Source organism: Dunckerocampus dactyliophorus, chromosome 3, assembly GCF_027744805.1.
Source record: "Dunckerocampus dactyliophorus isolate RoL2022-P2 chromosome 3, RoL_Ddac_1.1, whole genome shotgun sequence".
Classification (NCBI taxonomy): domain Eukaryota; kingdom Metazoa; phylum Chordata; class Actinopteri; order Syngnathiformes; family Syngnathidae; genus Dunckerocampus; species Dunckerocampus dactyliophorus.
In genome coordinates, this window is record NC_072821.1 from 1,217,424 (window position 1) to 1,239,789 (window position 22,366).

At 44.9% G+C, this 22,366-nt stretch overlaps 3 protein-coding genes across 4 annotated transcripts in view; 1 reads left to right on the top strand and 2 right to left on the bottom strand.

Annotated features, from left to right (window-relative positions):
- Positions 1-22,366, top strand: part of LOC129178182 (perlucin-like protein) — a 43,437-nt gene that overhangs the window by 11,327 nt on the left and 9,744 nt on the right. The gene's annotated exons all lie outside the window — the stretch shown is intronic.
- LOC129178180 (C-type isolectin Sp-CL4-like) lies at positions 14,358-15,380 on the bottom strand. 2 transcript variants are annotated; one of them, XM_054770150.1, is made up of 6 exons: positions 15,337-15,368; positions 15,187-15,275; positions 14,973-15,112; positions 14,766-14,897; positions 14,577-14,694; positions 14,358-14,502 (listed from the first exon to the last, which is right to left on the bottom strand). In XM_054770150.1, the coding sequence occupies exons 2-6, from the start codon at positions 15,254-15,256 to the stop codon at positions 14,435-14,437; spliced, it is 528 nt and encodes a 175-aa protein (XP_054626125.1). In that variant the 5' UTR covers positions 15,257-15,275; positions 15,337-15,368; the 3' UTR covers positions 14,358-14,434. The 2 variants fall into 2 exon arrangements, with proteins under 2 accessions (XP_054626125.1, XP_054626126.1); XM_054770151.1 differs by having other exon boundaries at positions 15,187-15,380.
- LOC129178184 (C-type isolectin Sp-CL4-like) lies at positions 21,398-22,312 on the bottom strand. The gene is made up of 5 exons (XM_054770158.1): positions 22,230-22,312; positions 22,016-22,155; positions 21,809-21,940; positions 21,620-21,737; positions 21,398-21,545 (listed from the first exon to the last, which is right to left on the bottom strand). The coding sequence occupies exons 2-5, from the start codon at positions 22,130-22,132 to the stop codon at positions 21,472-21,474; spliced, it is 441 nt and encodes a 146-aa protein (XP_054626133.1). The 5' UTR covers positions 22,133-22,155; positions 22,230-22,312; the 3' UTR covers positions 21,398-21,471.

Sequence of the window (22,366 nt, forward strand, 5' to 3'; positions counted from 1 at the left end):
GTCTACGCCACTCCCGGAACCCCAGATCCAGCAAGGAAGGTTGGAAAAGATGATTGTCTGAAATGGGGCTAAAAAGGCAGAGATCTTCAAAACCAAAATGTCTCCTAAACTGGGCCCACACCCTCAACGTATGCCAGACCACCGGATTATCAATACGTTTGCTTGACGGAAAAGGGAGTGCAGATCCAAGTAACGCTGGAATAGAAACATTTTTAGCCACATTCAACTCCATCTCCACCCATAAAGGCCGGTCTGGACGGTACTGATAGTATGACCAGAATATGACCCATCGAATATTGGCTGCCCAATAATAACAGCGAAAATTAGGCAACGCCATCCCACCCTCTAGCTTAGGTTTTTGAAGATGGATTTTATTCAACCTAGGACGCTTGCCCTTCCAAATATAGGAAGATATGACCGAGTCCAAAGTATCAAAAAAAGACTTTGGGATGAAGATTGGGATGGATTGAAAAAAATATAGAAATTTGGGAAGAATGGTCATTTTAATGGTTCGACCGGCCGAAGTAGTGGAAAGTGGCGACCACTGCGTCAGACACTGCCTCGTGTGGTTTAATAGACTCAAAAAATTTTCTTTGAAAAGACTCTTATGTTTTTTTGTAACTGTGATGCCCAAATAAGTAAATTTATTTTCCACAATCTTAAAAGGAAACAATGCGTACACTGATGCCGGCGCCCCCTCATTGACAGGTAAAATTTCAGATTTATTCAGATTAAGTTTATATCCTGAGAACTGACCGAAATTCTTCAGAAGCAGTAGCAAAGCAGGTAAAGATCTGTCTGGATGTGAAATGAAGCTTAATAAGTCATCTGCATGTAGCGCCACCTTGTGCTGTACTCCATTCCTCCAAATGCCAGATATGTTGTCACAGCTGCGAATTGCTATGGCAAGGGGTTCTATAGCCAAATCAAACAATAAGGGACTTAAAGGACACCCTTGTCTAGTTCCCCGGTAAAGATTAAATGGTTGTGACACCTGAGAATTAGTGAGGACGGAAGCAGTGGGACATAAGTAGAGTAATTTTATCCAGGTAATGAAATTTGGACCAAAGCCGAATTTGTGTAAGACCGCAAATAAATATGGCCACTCTATACGGTCAAAGGCCTTCTCCGCGTCTAAAGATAGCACACACTCCATGGACCCATCAGAAGGGAGGTACAAGATGTCAAACAACCGGCGCATATTGAAATTAGAATATCGATTTTTTACAAAGCCCGTTTGGTCATCTGATATAACCAGGGGTAAAATGTCCTCCAATCTTTTGGCCAGTATCTTGGCCAGAATTTTAGCATCCACGTTTAGTAATGAAATTGGCCTATATGAGGAGCACTCTGAAGGGTCCTTGTCTTTTTTCCCAATAAGGGTGATACATGCTTCATAAAATGAAGCTGGAAAGGTACCGCGCCTGAATGAGTCGGACAGCACAGTGCTCAACTGTACGGAGAGAGATTGGGAAAAAGCCTTAAAAAATTCTGCAGGAAAACCATCGGGACCTGGAGACTTCCCAGACTGGAGTGAGGAAATAGCTTGTGCAATCTCCTCCTTTGTTATAGGTCTGTCAAGTCTACTTTTACTATCGAAAGGAATCTTGGGGATGTCTAATTGGTTCAGAAAAACGTTCATGAGTGCCGAGTTATTTGATTCAGAGGCATAAAGCTGAGAAAAGTAATTTCTGAATGTTTGATTTATTCTTTCATAATCTGAAGTAAAATTACCATCCTCCATTTTGATCTTTACAGTGTGTCCCTTAACTTTAGCACCTCTCAACTGGTTTGCCAATAGCTTCCCTGCTTTCTCACCAAGAACATAAAACAGAGTCTTACTTGCAGAAAGTTGACGCTCAGCGATGTAAATTGAAGCCAGATTAAATTGAGTTTGGAGTTCTACACGCCTTTTGTATAAATCGGGATTCGTAGATTGAGAATACTGATGATCCAATTTCTTAATCTTATCTGCCAATTCTAGTCGCTCTTGGTGGGCCTCCTTTTTCATTTTAACAGAGTAAGAGATAATTTGACCCCTTATATAAGCCTTAAAAGTATCCCAAAGTACTAAGCTAGATATATCTGGGGAGGAATTTGTCTGGAAAAAAAACAATATTTGCTCTTCGATAAATTTCACAAAATCGCTCTCAGAAAGAAGAGTTGAATTGAAGCGCCAGTGCTTGTTAATCCAAGGGCGATTTGGGAGAGCACGGGAGAGTACAACTGGGGCATGATCTGATATCACTGTACCCTGGTAGGTACATGAGCGAACACATTGCAAAAGATCATTATCAAGGAAGAAATAGTCAATCCTGGTGAAGGTATGGTGAACGTGAGAGAAGAATGAATACTCCCTTTTGTTTGGGTGGAGGAGACGCCAGACATCAGAGACACCAGAATTTGATAAAAAGGACTGAATATATGAGGCCGATCTACTGTTTGAAACCGGGTTAGGAGAAGAACGATCCAGCACTGGATCCAAAAAACAATTAAAATCCCCACCTAGTATGAGAGCGTGTGAGCCCAGGTCCGGAAGAAAGGAAAAAAATTGTTCAAAAAAATTCACGTCATCCACATTCGGAGCATAAACATTGGCTAGCACTAACATTTTGTTATAAACCTTCCCTGAGACGATAACGAAACGACCATTCACATCTGATATAACATTGTGATGCACAAAAGGAATGTTTTGGTCAACAAGGATTGAGACCCCCCTGGCCTTTGCTTGAAATGAAGAATGAAAATGCTGGCCCCTCCACTGTGCCATTAAACGTGAACTGTCAGAACCACGAATATGAGTCTCCTGCAAAAACACAAATGCTGCTTTAAGTTGCTTTATATGTGCAAATACCCTCCTCCTTTTAACGGGATGATTTAAACCCTTGACGTTCCAGCTAACAAAATTTAGTGAACTATCCATTGTCAATCAAAGGTGCAAGGTGGTTAGTATAAAAAGTGCAATACTTGGAACATACAAGGTGAATTAAAACAAAAACTGGCTGTGTGTGGCATATGCAAGTTAACCTCTTCAAAGTAAAACAAAAATCCCACCCCACCTCCCCCAACACGGCTGCCCAAAAACAAAGCAGCAAGCTCTTCAAAACAACCATACTTATTCCAATACAATCTTCCTGTCACTCACGAATCTTCAGCTCCTCTGTAAATTATTAAACAGCACTCAACACTCCTAGGAGCCGGGTCCCTGAAAACCGTCTTGTGTACCTATAGAATTGTAGCGGTATGTAAACAAGGTAATACTGGAACTTGAGGTAGAAACTTCCAACGTGAAACAAGGCACTAAGATGTTTCCTTCATAACCAAGTGCGAAAGGGGAAATTCCCTGAAACAAAATAGTGGGACATACTCACATTACAGTGACATCAAGTATAACAAGAGCTATGAAAAAAAAAATGTCCTGTGAATAGCCCGGTAACGGTTACGTCGCTACCAATCACACGTAGGGCACCGTCCACAAAAAAAGTACATTTTAAGATGACTTAGGAAGTCCATCAAGGTATTTCTGCGCCTCGTTAACCGAAGGTAACCACTTTTTGTCTCCACCGGGAAGTGTAATACGGAGCCGTGCAGGATACAGAAGCGATGGTCTGAGGCCTCTGTTGTAGAGCTCCGCCATGACATCCCTGTACTCGGCTCGCTGGCCCAGAACTTCAGGACAGTAATCCTCCACCACTCGAATTTGCTGGCCACGGTACTCGAGCTTCCCTCTGCGTCGTGCCTCACGGACCAAAAGGTCCTTGGTTTGGTAGCGGTGTAGACGAATAATAACAGGTCGCGGCCTCTGCCCCTGAGCTGGCTTAGCCATTAGCGACCGGTGGGCTCTGTCAATCTCCGGCGAAGACGGTAGAGTCTCCTCTCCAAAGACCTCGACCAGCAAGTCAGCGAAAAAGGTTGTAGGTCGACCACCTTCCACAGACTCGGGTAAGCCCAAGATTCGAATATTTTGTCTTCTACTTCGGCCTTCGAGGTCAACGACTTTAGCCGAGAGCTTGGTATTGCTCTCCTGCAGGCCAGAGCAAATATTTTCCAATTCCCGCACACGCTGGCTCAGGTCATCTGCTGCCAACTCAAGGGAAGACAGCCGCTGGCCATGTTCACTCACGGTGGCACAAACTTGGTCAAATTTGTTTTCCAGCTGATTAAACGATTCTTTAAAGTCTCCTGCTAGCGACTGTCTGTGACGGTCAAGTAGCTCGGAGATCGCTTCCATCGTCAGGCTAGTAGGCAAGTCTTTTTTTGCCGCTAGTTTGCCCCGCTGTGATGCCATTTGAAACAAGCCCGGGTAAAGTAGATGTAAACTCTCCAAAAAAGAGCAAAAAGAAACGTCGGAATGAGGAGTGAAAGAGTGAAAATGATAAAATAGAAGTGGAGCTCTCGCTCTTGCGTCTACTCCATGCAACCGTCGACCGGAAGTCTGCAGCAGTATGTTTTAACGGCACCAGGACGAAAAGGCATGGTCACAAGAGTGAAATACGTTTGAGTGTGACGCACATAAAATGTACGGTCACTTTTGTGAGATGTATTTTATTTTGTTTGAGTACAAAAGAGATTGTAATTGTTTTGGGTCATTATTCTTAAAAGCAAAATTGCACTTCCGTTGGAGCAACTTGTTTTTGTCAAATACCTCATAATTAATGGGACATTCCTAGTTTCGTCACTAGGGGGCAGTGCAGCAATTCTCTCTCGCGCAAGGACTGACGTGACTTCCTCATTCTGCTGAGGAGGCTTAATGGAGAAGACACCGCTTGTACGTATCACTTATTTATCCCTGTTTTAACAGGTGGGTGTCCATTTAAAGTGTCACAAACGACATGTACACATTATTAATATGCTTAGGGACAACTAAGGTGTACTTTTGTGACATTTGGGAAAGATTTAAGTGGTTTTGTAGCCATCTTTGAACACTCCAGTATTTCCGTTTTTTTCTGTCTGTTCTTTGTGTAAAATGGCGGATCCCGCTCGTTGGTGTCGCTAATGAACAGAAATGATCCTTTTGGCTCCATAACACGCACATATAAGGTGCTGTTAAGCACTTTGGGAAAAAAATGTCTGTTTCTAAGCCTGCCATTTCATGCACATAGATATTCACTCAGTGCCCAATACATTAGTGGCGATATGCTAGCCTGTTTAATATATAGTTGAATATGCACTATGAAAGAAAATTTCTTTATTAATGCAATTGTCTTATTTTTACAAGAGAAATATTGAGTTTATTTTGGAGAAATTTGATATGATATGTGGTGAGGACTCAGAAGAACCCACTATTGCATGTCAATGTTTATTAATGGAATGGAAATAAATTCTGCTGAGGAGGCTTAATGGAGAAGACACCGCTTGCACGTCTCACTTATTTATCCCTGTTTTAACAGGCCATTACACCCTCCACAACCAGCGGAACTATAATCTCGTTCATGGGATCTCATACTGAGACCTGTAACAGATTTTTGGGAGCTCGTCCGGGATCGGCGCCATCTCATGGTTGGAGTGGAACGTCGATCCAGTGATTACTGAACCAGTGCGCCAACGTATTGCAGCACCAGAGCGAGGAGCTACGAGAGTCAAGGGTGTCTGACTGTTGACAGAGTGAGTGACTGCAAGGGCGTCTGGCTGGTGTTCATAATGGCAGACAATGAGAGGAAGGAGCTGACGTGGACAATCAGAAGGAAGCTGTTGCAACGATCTTCAGCAGAGCTGCTACAGCTGGTGACGGTCATCCCACACACCTCGCAGCAAGCTAAGTTGGACAAACATGATGACGAAAGCTGTACTGATTATGTATATGCACATATAGGAAGTTCTGCTTTGCTGAACTTAGAAGATGAGGGTATGTCACAGTTACTAGAACTGCAAGACATTATTGATAACATGATTGCTAAACATAACAAGTGTTATGATGTTACATCTGTTGTACCATGTTGATGGTTCACCATACTTACCACCGCAGGGTGTTCACACAGCCACCTATGGTACATTTAATGCTCAAACTGATTCTGATCAAATCGGTTCGCTAACGTTAGATGATGAGACGTTATCACAACAAGTAATCCAGGGTGCTGCTTCACGTACCTCACAAACTTCGTCTGACCAACAACACACTCACTTTTTTCAGTCCCACAGTCCACAACTAACACCCCATTCTCCCAGCAACCAGAATTCCACTTACTGTGCTGAAAGTGTATTGCTCTTAAAGACATCCCCTTTCTCCAGAAGAAGGAATTCAAGATTCACAGTGGACAGATTGGCGACAACACATCCGATATTACATATAGCAATATCAGCAAGCAGATTGATCAAGGCCTGAAAGAGATGCATAGAGAGGGCGAAATCATCTGAGCAGTGTTTCGCATTACCAAACCTGGCAGCTTCAAAGATATGCTTTCTAGCAAAGATGACATGACCATTGCAGAGATGAAGAGCTTTTTACAATCCCACCTACGAGAGAAAAGTAGCACTGAGCCGTTCCAGGAACTGATTCACGCTAAACAGCACGAGCATGAACCGCCGCAGCAGTTCCTCTACAGGATGATGGGACTCAAACAGAAAATAATATTCATGTCAGAGCAAACCGATGCTGACATCAAGTCTGAGCCGCAAACAGTTCAGAACGTTTTCCTCTGCACTGTCCCATCAGGGCTTCGATGAGAAGCATGACGACATCAGGCGGGAGCTCAAGCCCTTGCTCTCAGACCTGACCGTGACAGATGATACACTTCTAAGACAAGTGAAGAAGACAACCAGTGAGGAATGTGAAAGGAGAAGGCATTTTGGTTGTAGCACTCGTCCCAAAATGGTTGAAGCTCACAGCAATGAAGTCACCACAAGTGAGTTGAACAAAGAGAAACCTGATGCAGACACAAAGGCTAGAGATGAGCTCATACATCAGCTGAATGCTCAAGTCCAAGCACTGACAGAAGTCCTAAACTCCATGCAGACAACAAGAGCCACACCTAAAGCGACAATTCCTGCTCCAAGGCCAAACTCCCAGTCCACCTGTCAGTGTGCCAATAAACAGCGTCAGGGTCGAGAATCAAAGAATAAACGACCATATGGCCATTCTAACTGTGTTGCCCAGGCCATTACACCCTCCACAATCAGCTGAACTATAATCTCGTTCATGGGATCTCATACTGAGACCTGTAACATGAGCGACTTAATCATTTCTTGTATCCAATCTAAAGGTTGGTCATTAAAATTCAAATTAAGGTTTGGATTTTTTTGAGTGTTTAAACAAGAGAGAAATGAGAGAAAATGTTAATGGATGTCTGAGAAAAGTGTATAAAGTGTATGGTGAGGCCTTTTACAGCCCTAAAACATATAGTAGCATTGTAATTCGCGGATTTCACTTATTGCGGGTTATTTTGGGAACCTATCCCCCGCAATAAACGAGGAAACAGTGTCTTACATGATGCACCACTATTACGTAATGTGTTGTTACACACCCCGACTTGCATGGCTCATATTCACAAAGCATCCTAAGGCTAAAAATAGCCCTTGGTGACGTCACTCTTCGAAAAATCTTAGAATTTCCTGGATTGTAAAATTTTTACTTGCTAAAATAAAAGTTATTCACAAAGCGTCTGAGGCCTTAACAGAGCTCCTAAGGCGGCAAAATTTTAGGAGTGGTGAGGAGGACTTTTAAGAAGCCTAAGAGAGGCGTAAACAGACAAGATAACGGAAAGACGCAGAGAAAGGAGGGATATTCTTAATAACACGCAACCGGCTCGATCGTGCAGGGATAATGTTTGTGGCGGACCTCATAAGGGATGAGCTCACTAGTCCCACCCAGCGTGGTAACAGCACTGCCATACCTGGCCACAGGTAAAATGCAGCATCGATGACTTGGGTCTGTCAGCAGGCCCTTTCACAGCCTCATATTGTTAGCAATCACAGAAATGGCTGACAGCTGAGTCTGCGTCCACCCTTATTATCAAATATATCCATCCATCCATCCATCTTCTACCGCTTATCCGAGATCAAGTCGCGGGGGCAGCAGCCTAAGCAGGGAGGCCCAGGTTTTCCTCTCCCCGACCACTTCGTCCAGCTCCTCCCGGCGGATCCCAAGGCGTTCCCAGGCCAGTTGGGAGACATAGTCTCTCCAACGTGTCCTGGGTCTTCCCCGAGTCCTCCACCGGTCGGACTCGCCCTGAACACCTCCCCAGGAAGGCGTCCGGGAGGCATCCTGACCAGATGCCCAAGCCACCTCATCTGGCTCCTATTAATGCGGAGGAGTAGCGGTTCTACTCTGAGTTTCTCCCGGATGACAGTGGTTCTCACCTTATCTCTAAGGGAGAGCCCAGCCACCCTACGGAGAAAACTCATTTCAGCCGCTTAATATCAAATATACTTAGCAGCAAAATCACCAGCATGGACAGTAAACGTAACAATATAATGGGCATGTGAGTGATGTACGTCCAAGCTGAGTCATAGTTAATTTAATTTTGCTGTGTTTTATCATCATGGCATAAAATTTACGTCATGATTATACATTTATTAATATAGTCCGAGTTATAAGTGATGGGTTAATTTCACTGTCCATTCATTTTCTTTCTTTCTTTTTTGGTCTTTCCCCCTTTTTGTAGCAACCAATCACATCTCTTAGAAGACTGCGCCACACCTAGCAACGGGGTCAACCACCCCTGCTCACTGAGATAAAAGTTCCTGTCCCATCCTTGTTCAAAGTTGCTCCCATGAACTTCCCGAATCACTGTTACGCTAAAATTCCTTGCTCGGAATTTTCAGGCTAAGTTTGCAGCTTTCTGACAGGAAGCTTCGTGAATACGGGCCCTTGTCACTAAATTGTCAGCACGGATCTCTTGTACGGGTTATGAAATTGGTGCTAACGGTACAAAGAACGCGGTAACATGGCCAGTAGTTGTGAATTGTAGATGCCTGGGATGTTTATTGCAATTTCAAGAGCATCTGCTGCCTTAACTTCCCTTCCAGACATACTGTATACTGTATCTGTGCTACCAGTGGCGATTGCTTTAGACTGCAAGGGAAGCTCAGCTTCCCCTAAAATGTCCAGTGGTGAAATATGTACTGCTGTGTGTACATTTCATGCGCTAGAATACCTTCATCTTTTGTTCAGAATCAGCTACTTATCACAGGTAATTGACACGACTTCCTTCTCGTTCATCCCCACACAGTTTCACACAGTTGGAGGCTGAGTGTCTACTGACTTCGGGGGGGAGCGTAGAGTGGGTTGTTCCACTGCGCAAAACTGGACAGTCATTGGATAAATGCTGGGCTTTGTCCGGCCCATCGGACGCTCAGCGTCCCTGGGTAGTCTGTGGGGCGCTCGGCTTCTGCATGGTGATTGGATGATCTGTCCCATTTTGATTGACAGTGAAATGAGCGAATCAGCGATCTTCAAGTATAAACCTCCAACAGAGCATTTTCCAAGTTTTTCATTCCGCTGTTCTGAACCAATCCGGAGACTTTACCAATCCCCAGCGACTTTGTCTGTGTTAAAAACGACTAGCGTTGTGTTTGGCAACCTTCTTCCCTCACTCTCAACAAGCACTCACACTCACTGCTCATGGGAGATGCTAGAATTTACATTTCAATAAATGAACATATTTATGATGTAGGCCAGAAAAAAATGAGCTTCCCCTCCTTGAACAACCAGCAGCCGTCACTGTGCTCGACGTCTGTGAGCATCATGCATGCACAGCTTTCACTGTTGCTGGCTGGAACCAATCAGATGGCGCTGTGGGTGGGACAATGCTGGAGACCGAGAACGGCAGACAGAGATGCCACAATAACCCTGTTTTATATTGATCTCTTATCGGCTGTCGGATAAAATAAATTAAAGAAAAAAAACAGATGATGGTATGTGTCAGAATGCCTAATATCGCCTCCTATAATCGGCGATGTATTTGTATTTGTACTTTATTTATCCCACAGCGGGGAAATTCACTTGTTACAGCAGCAAGCAAGATACGCAAGTAAAGAATACAGTGTGAAGAATACATAGTGACTACAACATCGTTCAGGTGTTGTAGAACCTGACAGCGGTAGATGGATGCACGATAAACAAATAAAACCAGATGCGGACGTTCTCCCACGGGCTCCAGGCTGGACAAGGACAGGAGACAACATTCAGTGTCCAGCAAGATGTTGCATCAAAATTACAGCCGGCGTTCATCCACACACAGTTCTCTTGGCCACAAGTGTTGTGGGGCTGACCTTGGGCCCACAGAGCATAGGTCACTAATCCAGATCCAGCATTCAAGTAGAATTGATTACTATCCTGAAACAAAAGACATCCATTGTGATCTCTTCATCCACTTATCATCATCATCAGTTTGTTGGCTGCGTACTTACTCTGAAAACACCGACCCAGTAGTTGAATCGCTGCGGGGCCACCTGTTTCATAATACACAGCAGCTTCTTTTGCTCCTCGTCATTCTTCACTGTTGCAAAGTCACTGCCTGCGCGCACACTTTGACACACCGCCTGATAGGTGGACAGTGAAGTCGTTTACAACTAGAAGGTGTTCATTGCTGCTGATTGTGTTTGCTAGTGACTCACCCATGCGGCGTTTAAATCCTTTTGCGTGGTTTTGCGTGACACAGCTTGTTGGACTCAGCTGGTACGCCCCAGGTACGTTTTCACGACAAGATTCCACCGCGATGTTGGCACACACGGCTGTCAACTCTTCATCGGTGTTTGTGACACACAAAAACTGTCAGTTTTTGTCTTCCGCACGTCAGAATCAGTATCGCTGACGTTTTGCTTCTTACAAGATTGAGCAATGGCAGACGGGACCATCAGCGCCCCCATCAGGAGGACAGTCGTCACAGCAGAAGGCATGGCTCAGGATGAGTCTGACCTGGGAACAGCACATTACTCATTTTTCTGATCAACCTCTGCCATGTTTCTCTTCTACTCACCGGAGATGTGTCCTTTTCAATCTGGCACTACCGTCTTCAGCCTCACCTCAAGATCTGGGCTCTTAAATACCTTCAGTGAGGCTGAGGCCAGCATTTGCTGACTGGTCACATTAACATGGCGGCACCTTTTTTTTCTTTGGTAAATTTGATCAGGCAAATACCTGTCTGATTTGTCTGCTTGGGAAATAACATATCCTACCTGCGGCCATCTGGTGTGTCCTATTGCATTGCTTATTCACTCAGTAAATAGCACTGAATGTCTACACTCAGTATCAAATTGGTTAGGATAGGTTTTGCCTATGCAGACTGCATTTAGAGGTGAAAACAACATGAAAACCAGAGAGCTAGCTATTAGTGAAACCAAGCAATTGTGACTCTGAGAGAAAGATTCAGCATGAGAGAGTCTGTCAACCACTGACGAATTTTGATGATTAACGCCACGGTCTAGCTCGACTTGCCGCCAACTACACTGTCACTACACGATCAGTACCGGAAACACGATCGGTTCTGCACATGCGCGAGACCTACGTCACTTCCTCTATTTGCAAATATTTCCCACAGCGCTTCTGCGACGTCACATGCTGTGGTATATCTGATTATTTTTTACTTTTATGAACAGAAATGGTCCTTGAAGTTCAAATAAAAAAATAAAAACAATTCTATCACACCAATAACAGAGGTCGATTTTGCCAGCCCTGCCACCTGGGTGTCCCTTGTTTACTTTTCAGGGAGTTGGCAACCTTGTGCCCTGCCATTGGCTGGCGACCAGTCCGCCCGAAGTCAGCTGGGATAGGCTCCAGCATGCCCCCGCGCCCCTGGTAAGGATAAGCGGCATAGAAAATGGAAGGATGGATGGAGTTGACAACTTAAGATGGGTTCCAGTATTGTTCGATTCCTAGTGTGTATGGAATGGTTCAAAACAGACCCATGTATTGTTGCACTCCTCGTATACACCGAATGTCTGTACTTTCCATAGCTACAGGTTGCCGCCTTTACCGGAGATGTGTTGTTTTCAATCTGCCACCACCGTCTTCAGCCTCACCTCAAGCTCTCGAGACGCTTACAGGATAGCATTTGCATATTGGTCACATTAACATGGCGGAACTTTTTTTTTTGTTGTTGTTCAATTTGATCAGGCAAATAACTGTCTGATTTGTCCACCTGCGGCCATCTGGTGTGTCCTATTGCATTGCTTCTTCAATCAGTAAATAGCACCGAATGTCTGCACTCGGTATCAAATTGGTTAGGATAGGTTTTGCCTGTGCAGACTGCATTTAGAGGTGAAAACAACATGAAAAGCAGAGAGCGAGCAATGAGTCAAAACAAGCAGTTGCGACTCTGAGAGAAAACGATTCAGCCACTGATGAATTTTGAATTTTGTAGTGCTGTCCCACATCCTTTACTGTCATTGCACACACCGGAAATGACAATTGCAATATTTATCCTCTTCTTTATGCTCTCTTTGTATTTGTAAATTGCAACCACTTGCATTAGTCTCGTCCCGCCTGCTACATCAGAGGTCTCAAACTCGCAGGACCATATTTTGTGGCCCCCTTTCCAGCGTAGACTAAATGATTGACATGTTCCCACACGGTTGGTGAGAACGAGTGTACCTTTGCTTCCGCCTGCGTTAATGCGTAATGCGTAAGCGCAGCTGCACACCGCTCAGTCCGTCAAGTCTCAGTCTTTTGCAACGATGGTCCATCGAAAACAAAGCCAAGTGTGATCTGTGAAGTTCTTTTCATTTTTGTAGCAGGTCTTAATAATGGATCATTCATGTTCGCATTGTTTATTATTTTAATAGGCGTGTCCAAAGTGTGGTTCAGAGGCCACTTGGAGACCACAGCTGAAGTTTTTTATTGGCCGCAGAGCACCCTAAAAATCAAGAGGGCAATATTCTGGTTCTTTTGGCATATTTTTGGTTCTTTAACAAAGTTTCTTGGCATACTGGATTGGGTTTTAGTGACTCCCTGTCACTCCATCACAAAGGTGTCAAAGAGAATAAATAGTTGAGGGTGCCGAAAATGTTCAAAATGTACAAAACCAAATGTTTGTTTTGTGGGTTACGGGTTTGACTTCATGCTAGAACTGTCAAGTTTGGTGCAGTTTTGAGTGAATCTGTCTTGAACTCAGGAGGAGTTGTACAAAATTCCAAATTGCAAGAGCTCATGTTGCCATAGCAACCCCAAATTGGGAACAATGTAACGATCGGGCTCTTTTATAAAACATGCATGCATCAGCGCCCCCATCAGGAGGACAGTCGTCACAGCAGAAGGCATGGCTCAGGATGAGTCTGACCTGGGAACAGCACGACGCTCATTTTTCTGCATCAACCTCTGCCATCTTTCTCTTCTACTCACCGGAGATGTGTCCTTTTCAATCTGGCTCCACCGTCTTCAGCCTCACCTCAAGATCTCAAGACGCCGACAGGACAGCATTTGCATTTTGCTCACATTAACATGGCAGAACATTTTTTTTCGTTGATAAATTTGATCAGGCAAATTACTGTCTGATTTGTCTACCTGCAGCCATCAGGTGTGTCCTATTGCATTGCTTATTCAATCAGTAAACAGCACTGAATGTCTACACTCAGTATCAAATTGGTTAGGATAGGTTTTGCCTGTGCAGACTGCATTTAGAGGTGAAAACAACATGAAAACCAGAGAGCTAGCTATGAGTCTAAACAAGCAATTGTGACTCTGAGAGAAAGATTCAGCATGACAGAGTCTGTCAACCACTGACGAATTTTGATGATTAACGCCACGGTGCTTTTACACAGTCGGACGCTGAGCGTCTCCTGACGTCATTGGGGAAGCGTAGAGTGGATTGTTCCACTGTGCGAAACTGGACGGTCATTGGATAAATGCTGGGCTTTGTCCTGCCCATCGGACACTCAGCATCTCTGGGGGGTTTACGGGGCAGTGGGCTGGCCCGGACGCTCAGCTTCTGCATGACGATTGGATGATGTGTCGGAGGAGGAATCAATTTTTGATTGACAGGGAAATGATCTTGAATCAGCGATCTTGAAGTATAAACCTTCACTGGAGCATTTTCCAAGTTTTTCCTTCCGTTTTTCACCCCTCCTTGAATGACCAGCACCTGCCACTGTGCTCTACTGAGCTTCTGCACCCGTAAACGTTTTTCTCATTTTCCAGCGTGTCTGTGAGCATCGTGCATGGAATGGTCGCGTAATCAGATGGCGTTGTGGGTGGGACGATGCTGGAGACCGAGAACAGCAGACAGAGATGCTCGGCTGCATCAGAGCCACAATAACCCCGTTTTAAATTGATCTCTTATTGGCTGTCGGATAAAATACATTTAAAAAAAAAAAAACAGATGACGGTATGTGTCAGAATCTTATAATCGGCGGATCACCAGTTGAGATGGATGCACGATAAAACCAGAAGCAGGAACAAATTGATGCTTGAAGTTTATTGCAATGACTGTAAAAGCCTGTTTGTGCTCACGAGGAGACAAACTGAGCGGCCGCTCTTGTTGACTCTTGGAGATGCAAACAATCACACTCTAACCGCACACACCACACCAGCTGTTTCAGTACAGCGGACGTCATCCCACAGGCCCCAGGCTGGACAAGGACAGGAGACAACATTCAGTGTCAGGCTGAGACAGACGTCCAGCGAGATGTTTAGTTGAACTTACTGTCAGTGTTTATCCACACGCAGCCCTCTTGGCCGTTAGCGTTGTTGGGCTGACCTTCGGCCCATACAGCATAGGTCACTTCTTCACCTTCATCAATCCAGAAGTATCTTTTACCATCCTGAAACAAAGACATCCATTGTGATCTCTTCATCCGCTTACCACCATCATCGTCATTGGCTGCTTACTTACTTTTTTAACACCCAACCAGTAGTGGAGTCGCTGCGGGGACGCCTGTTTCATCATACACAGCAGCTTCTTTTGCTCCTCGGCATTTCTCACTACTACCAAATGACCGAGAAAGCGCCAACTCTCACACTGCGCCTGATAGGTGGACAATGAAGAAGTTTACAACTAGAAGGCGTTAATGGCTGCTGATTGTGTTTGCTGATGTTTCACCCATGCGCCTTCAAAATCCTTTTCCGTGGTTGATATCTCGACACAGGTGTTTTGATTCAGTTGGTAAGCGCCAGGTATACTTAAACGACATGGTTCCAGCACGATGTTGGCACACATGGTTGTCAACTCTTCATCGGTGTCTGTGACACACAAACACTGTCAGTCTTTGTCTGCCGCTCGTCAGAATCAGTATCGCTGACGTTTTGCTTCTTACAAGATTGAGCAATGGCAGACGTGACCATCAGCGCCCCCATCAGGAGGACAGTCGTCACAGCAGAAGGCATGGCTCAGGATGAGTCTGACCTGGGAACAGCACATCACTCATTTTTCTGATCAACCTCTGCCATGTTTCTCTTCTACTCACCGGAGATGTGTCCTTTTCAATCTGGCTCCACCGTCTTCAGCCTCACCTCAAGATCTGGGCTCTTAAATACCTTCAATGACGCCTGCAGGCCAGCATTTGCAGACTGGTCACATTAACGTGGTGTCACCTTTTTTTTCTGTGGTAAATTTGATCAGGCAAATACCTGTCTGATTTGTCTGCTTGGAAAATAACATATCCTACCTGCAGCCATCTGGTGTGTCCTATCGCATTGCTTATTCACTCAGTAAATAGCACTGAATGTCTACACTCAGTATCAAATTGGTTAGGATAGGTTTTGCGGATTGCATTTCGAGGTGAAAACAACGTGAAAACCTTGTGAATCTGACAGAAGAAGATTCAGCACGAGGAAGTCCGTCAATCACTGACCAGCCATTGGCTGTCTCAGTTGGAATACTTTTGTCAGTACACTTTGATAAGTATACTGTGTTCACTGCGCACTTAGTTGCTGAGGGTGTGAATTTTGACAGTGTAGTGCTGTCCCACATCCATTACTGTTAGTGCACACTTACCAGAAATGCCAATTGCAATATTTACCTTCTTCTTTATTGTATTGTATTGTATTTTGTATTTGTATTTGTACTTTATTTATCCCACAGCGGGGAAATTCACTTGTTACAGCAGCAAGCAAGATACGCAAGTAAAGAATACATAGTGACTACAACATGGTTCAGGTGGTGCAGGTGTTGTAGAGCCTGACAGCGGTCGGTATGAAGGACCTGCGGAACCTCTCCTTCTTACACCGTGGGTGTAACAGTCTGCTGCTGAAGGAGCTGCTAAGGGAAACCACAGTGTCATGTAGCGGGTGAGAGGTGTTGTTCATGATGGATGTCAGCTTAGCCAACATCCTTCTCTCCCCCACTTCCTCCACGGAGTCCAGAGGACCGTCCAGGACAGAGCTCGCTCTCCTGATCAGTCTATTGATCCTGCTCCTGTCCCTGTCCGTGCTGCCCCCTCTCCAGCAGCAGACAGCATAGAAGATGGCTGAGGCCACCACAGAGTCATAAAAGGTCCGTAGAAGAGTCCTGCACACACAAAAGGACCTCAGTCTCCTCAGCAGGTGGAGGCGACTCTGGCTCTTCTTGTAGAGGGCCTTATCCTCTCCTTTTTAATTGTGAATTGCAACCACTTGAGTTCGGCTCTCCTCTTCTGTGACGTCTGAGGTCTCAATCTTGCAGGACCATATTTTGTGGCCCCCTTTCCAGTGTAGACATTTACACTCCTGATCAAAATCTTAAAACCAGTTGAAAAATTGCGAGAATTTGCATTTTGCACATTTGAACCTTAATGAGGTTTTAAGTAGAGCAACAACATGCAAAAGTAAGAAGGGGGAGTGAGACAAAAAACATTTGGAATTTGTAATTTAAAGAAAACAAACAAAAAAATGCAATAGGTTGTTTATCAGCTGATCAAAAGTTTAAGACCACAGGTGATAAAAGCCAAAATGTGCTCCAAATGTTGATTTAGTGTCAGGCATTCACACTGTCATGCCCTTGTGATGGTAAAGCTAAGAAGCTTTCTCTTTTTCAACGTGGTGGGATTGTGGAGCTGCATAAGCAAGGCCTCTCGCAGCGTGCCATGGCTGCTGAGGTTGGGAGCAGTAAATCGGTCATTCTACATTGTTTGGAAGATCCTGAGCATTATGGAACAAAAAAGTCAAGTGGTAGACCCAAAAAAATCACACCTGCGCTGAGCCGGAGGATCCGATTGGCTGTCATCAAGACACAGGGCGGTCTTCCACCCACATTAAGGCCTTACTGGTGCAGACTGCAGCGCAGTAACCATCAGAAGGTATCTGCAGGAAAAGGGTTTAAAAACAAAAAAAGAAATTCAAAGACCTAGTCTCCTTCAACGCCACAAAAGTGCCCGTGTAGATTTTGCCAGGGAGCATCAAACATGGGACATTGAAAGGTGGAAAAAGTTTTATTCTCTGATGAGAAAAAATGTAACCTTGACGGTCCAGATGGCTTCCAACGTTACTGGCATGACAAGGAGATCCCACCTGAGATGTTTTCTACCCGGCACAGTGGAGGGGGGTCCATCATGATCTGGGGTGCTTTTTCATTCACCGGAGCTTCAGGTGGTGCGGGGTCGTCAAACGGCGGACGCTTACGTGCAGATGTTGCAGCGGGCATCCCTCATGACCGAGGGCCCTCGTCTGTGTGGTAACAGCTGGGTTCTTCAACAGGACAACGCTGCAGGTCACAATGCTGGCTTGACCAAGGACTTCTTCAGGGAGAATAACATCACCCTTTAGGACCATCCTGCATGTTCCCCTCATTTAAATCCCATAGAGAACATTTGGGGGTGGATGGCAAGGGAAGTGTTAAAAAATGGCCATCAGTTCCAGACAGTTGATGCCCTTGGTGAAGCCATCTTCACCACTTGGAGCAATGTTCCCACTAGCCTCCTGGAAACACTGGCATCAAGCATGCCCAAAGCCATTTTGGAAGTGATGAACAAGAACGGTGGAGCTCCTCATTATTGAGTCCTACTGAGAGCATTTTTTGTTATTTTTTGAGCGATGGCCTTCAACTTTTGATCAGCTGATAAACAGCCTATTTCAGTTTAATTGTTGTTTTCGGTAAATTACTTTTTCTAAGTGCTTTTTGTCTCACCCCCCCCTCCTTGCTTTTGCATAGCTCTACTTAAAACCTCATTAAGATCCAAATGTGCAAAATGCAAATTCTAGCAATTTTTCAACTGGTCTTAAGATTTGGACCAGGAGTGTACATGACCTCAAATGACTGAAGTATCAAAGTATTGATAGTTTCATTTGACAATCAATCTTAGAGCATGAAGCTCTGGTATCGGAGGTATGATTATTTTGGTATCGATCTGCGCGTCACTAGCTGTCACTCTAGCTCGACTTGCCGCCAACTACACTGTCACTACATGATCAGTACCGGAAACACGATCGGTTCTGCACATGCGCGAGACCTACGTCACTTCCTCTATTTGCAAATATTTCCCACAGCGCTTCTGCGACGTCACATGCTGTGGTATATCTGATTATTTTTTACTTTTATGAACAGAAATGGTCCTTGAAGTTCAAATCCAAAAATAAAAACAATTGTATCACACCAATAACAGAGGTCGATTTTGCCAGCCCTGCCACCTGGGTGTCCCTTGTTTACTTTTCAGGGAGTTGGCAACCCTGTGCCCTGCCATTGGCTGGCGACCAGTCCGCCCGAAGTCAGCTGGGATAGGGTCCAGTATGCCCCCGCGCCCCTGGTAAGGATAAGCGGCATAGAAAATGGAAGGATGGATGGAGTTGACAACCCAAGATGGGTTCCAGTATTGTTCGATTCCTAGTGTGTATGGAATGGTTCAAAACAGACCCATGTATTGTTGCACTCCTCGTATACACCGAATGTCTGTACTTTCCATAGCTACAGGTTGCCGCCTTTACCGGAGATGTGTTGTTTTCAATCTGCCACCACCGTCTTCAGCCTCACCTCAAGCTCTCGAGACGCTTACAGGATAGCATTTGCATATTGGTCACATTAACATGGCGGAACTTTTTTTGTTGTTGTTGTTCAATTTGATCAGGCAAATAACTGTCTGATTTGTCCACCTGCGGCCATCTGGTGTGTCCTATTGCATTGCTTCTTCAATCAGTAAATAGCACCGAATGTCTGCACTCGGTATCAAATTGGTTAGGATAGGTTTTGCCTGTGCAGACTGCATTTAGAGGTGAAAACAACATGAAAAGCAGAGAGCGAGCAATGAGTCAAAACAAGCAGTTGCGACTCTGAGAGAAAACGATTCAGCCACTGATGAATTTTGAATTTTGTAGTGCTGTCCCACATCCTTTACTGTCATTGCACACACCGGAAATGACAATTGCAATATTTATCCTCTTCTTTATGCTCTCTTTTTATTTGTAAATTGCATCCACTTGCATTAGTCTCGTCCCGCCTGCTGCATCAGAGGTCTCAAACTCGCAGGACCATATTTTGTGGCCCCCTTTCCAGTGTAGTGCTGTCCCACATCCTTTACTGTCATTGCACACACCGGAAATGACAATTGCAATATTTATCCTCTTCTTTATGCTCTCTTTTTATTTGTAAATTGCATCCACTTGCATTAGTCTCGTCCCGCCTGCTGCATCAGAGGTCTCAAACTCGCAGGACCATATTTTGTGGCCCCCTTTCCAGTGTAGACTAAATGATTGACATGTTCCCACACGGTTGGTGGGAACGAGTGTACCTTTGCTTCCGCCTGCGTTAATGCATAATGCGTAAGCACAGCTGCACACCGCTCAGTCCGTCAAGTCTCAGTCTTTTGCAACGATGGTCCATCGGAAACAAAGCCAAATGTGAACTGTGAAGTTTTTTTCATTCTTGTAGCAGGCCTTAATAATGGATCATTCATGTTCTCATTGTTTATTATTTTACTAGGCGTGTCCAAAGTGTGGTTCAGAGGCCACTTGGAGACCACAGCTGAAGTTTTTTATTGGCCGCAGAGCACCCTAAAAATCAAGAGGGCAATATTCTGGTTCTTTTGGCATATTTTGGTTCTTTAACAAAGTTTCTTGGCATACTGGATTGGGTTTTAGTGACTCCCTGTCACTCCATCACAAAGGTGTCAAAGAGAATAAATAGTTGAGGTTGCCGAAAATGTTCAAAATGTACAAAACCAAATGTTTGTTTTGTGGGTTACGGGTTTGACTTCATGCTAGAACTGTCAAGTTTGGTGCAGTTTTGAGTGAATCTGTCTTGAACGCAGGAGGAGTTGTACAAAATTCCAAATTGCAAGAGCTCATGTTGCCATAGCAACCCCAAATTGGGAACAATGTAACGATCGGGCTCTTTTATAAAACATGCATGCATCAGCGCCCCCATCAGGAGGACAGTCGTCACAGCAGAAGGCATGGCTCAGGATGAGTCTGACCTGGGAACAGCACGACGCTCATTTTTCTGCATCAACCTCTGCCATCTTTCTCTTCTACTCACCGGAGATGTGTCCTTTTCAATCTGGCTCCACCGTCTTCAGCCTCACCTCAAGATCTCAAGACGCCGACAGGACAGCATTTGCATTTTGCTCACATTAACATGGCAGAACATTTTTTTTTCGTTGATAAATTTGATCAGGCAAATTACTGTCTGATTTGTCTACCTGCAGCCATCAGGTGTGTCCTATTGCATTGCTTATTCAATCAGTAAACAGCACTGAATGTCTACACTCAGTATCAAATTGGTTAGGATAGGTTTTGCCTGTGCAGACTGCATTTAGAGCTGAAAACAACATGAAAACCAGAGAGCTAGCTATGAGTCTAAACAAGCAATTGTGACTCTGAGAGAAAGATTCAGCATGACAGAGTCTGTCAACCACTGACGAATTTTGATGATTAACGCCACGGTGCTTTTACACAGTCGGACGCTGAGCGTCTCCTGACGTCATTGGGGAAGCGCAGAGTGGATTGTTCCACTGTGCGAAACTGGACGGTCATTGGATAAATGCTGGGCTATGTCCTGCCCATCGGACACTCAGCGTCTCTGGGGGGTTTATGGGGCAGTGGGCTGGCCCGGACGCTCAGCTTCTGCATGACGATTGGATGATGTGTCGGAGGAGGAATCAATTTTTGATTGACAGGGAAATGATCTTGAATCAGCGATCTTGAAGTATAAACCTTCACCGGAGCATTTTCCAAGTTTTTCCTTCCGTTTTTCACCCCTCCTTGAATGACCAGCACCTGCCACTGTGCTCTACTGAGCTTCTGCACCCGTAAACGTTTTTCTCATTTTCCAGCGTGTCTGTGAGCATCGTGCATGGAATGGTCGCGTAATCAGATGGCGCTGTGGGCGGGACGATGCTGGAGACCGAGAACAGCAGACAGAGATGCTCGGCTGCATCAGAGCCACAATAACCCCGTTTTAAATTGATCTCTTATTGGCTGTCGGATAAAATACATTTAAAAAAAAAAAAACAGATGACGGTATGTGTCAGAATCTTATAATCGGCGGATCACCAGTTGAGATGGATGCACGATAAAACCAGAAGCAGGAACAAATTGATGCTTCAAGTTTATTGCAATGACTGTAAAAGCCTGTTTGTGCTCACGAGGAGACAAACTGAGCGGCCGCTCTTGTTGACTCTTGGAGATGCAAACAATCACACTCTAACTCTAACCGCACACACCACACCAGCTGTTTCAGTACAGCGGACGTCATCCCACAGGCCCCAGGCTGGACAAGGACAGGAGACAACATTCAGTGTCAGGCTGAGACAGACGTCCAGCGAGATGTTTAGTTGAACTTACTGTCAGTGTTTATCCACACGCAGCCCTCTTGGCCGTTAGCGTTGTTGGGCTGACCTTCGGCCCATACAGCATAGGTCACTTCTTCACTTCCATCAATCCAGAAGTATCTTTTACCATCCTGAAACAAAGACATCCATTGTGATCTCTTCATCCGCTTACCACCATCATCGTCATTGGCTGCTTACTTACTCTTCTAAGACCCAACCAGTAGTGGAGTCGCTGTGGGGACACCTGTTTTATCATACACAGCAGCTTCTTTTGCTCCTCGGCATTTTTCACTACTACCAAATGACCGAGAAAGCGCCAACTCTCACACTGCGCCTGATAGGTGGACAATGAAGAAGTTTACTACTAGAAGGCGTTAATGGCTGCTGATTGTGTTTGCTGATGTTTCACCAGTGCGCCTTCATAATCCTTTTCCGTGGTTGATATCTTGACACAGGTGTTTTGATTCAGGTGGTAACCGCCAGGTAGCCTTAAACGACATGGTTCCGGCACGTTGTTGGCACACATGGTTGTCAACTCTTCATCGGTGTCTGTGACACACAAACACTGTCAGTCTTTGTCTGCCGCTCGTCAGAATCAGTATTGCTGACGCTTTGCTTATTACAAGATTAAGCAAAGGCCGACGCGACCATCAGCGCCCCCATCAGGAGGACAGTTGTCACAGCAGAAGGCATGGCTCAGGATGAGTCTGACCTGGGAACAGCACGACGCTCATTTTTCTGCATCAACCTCTGCCATGTT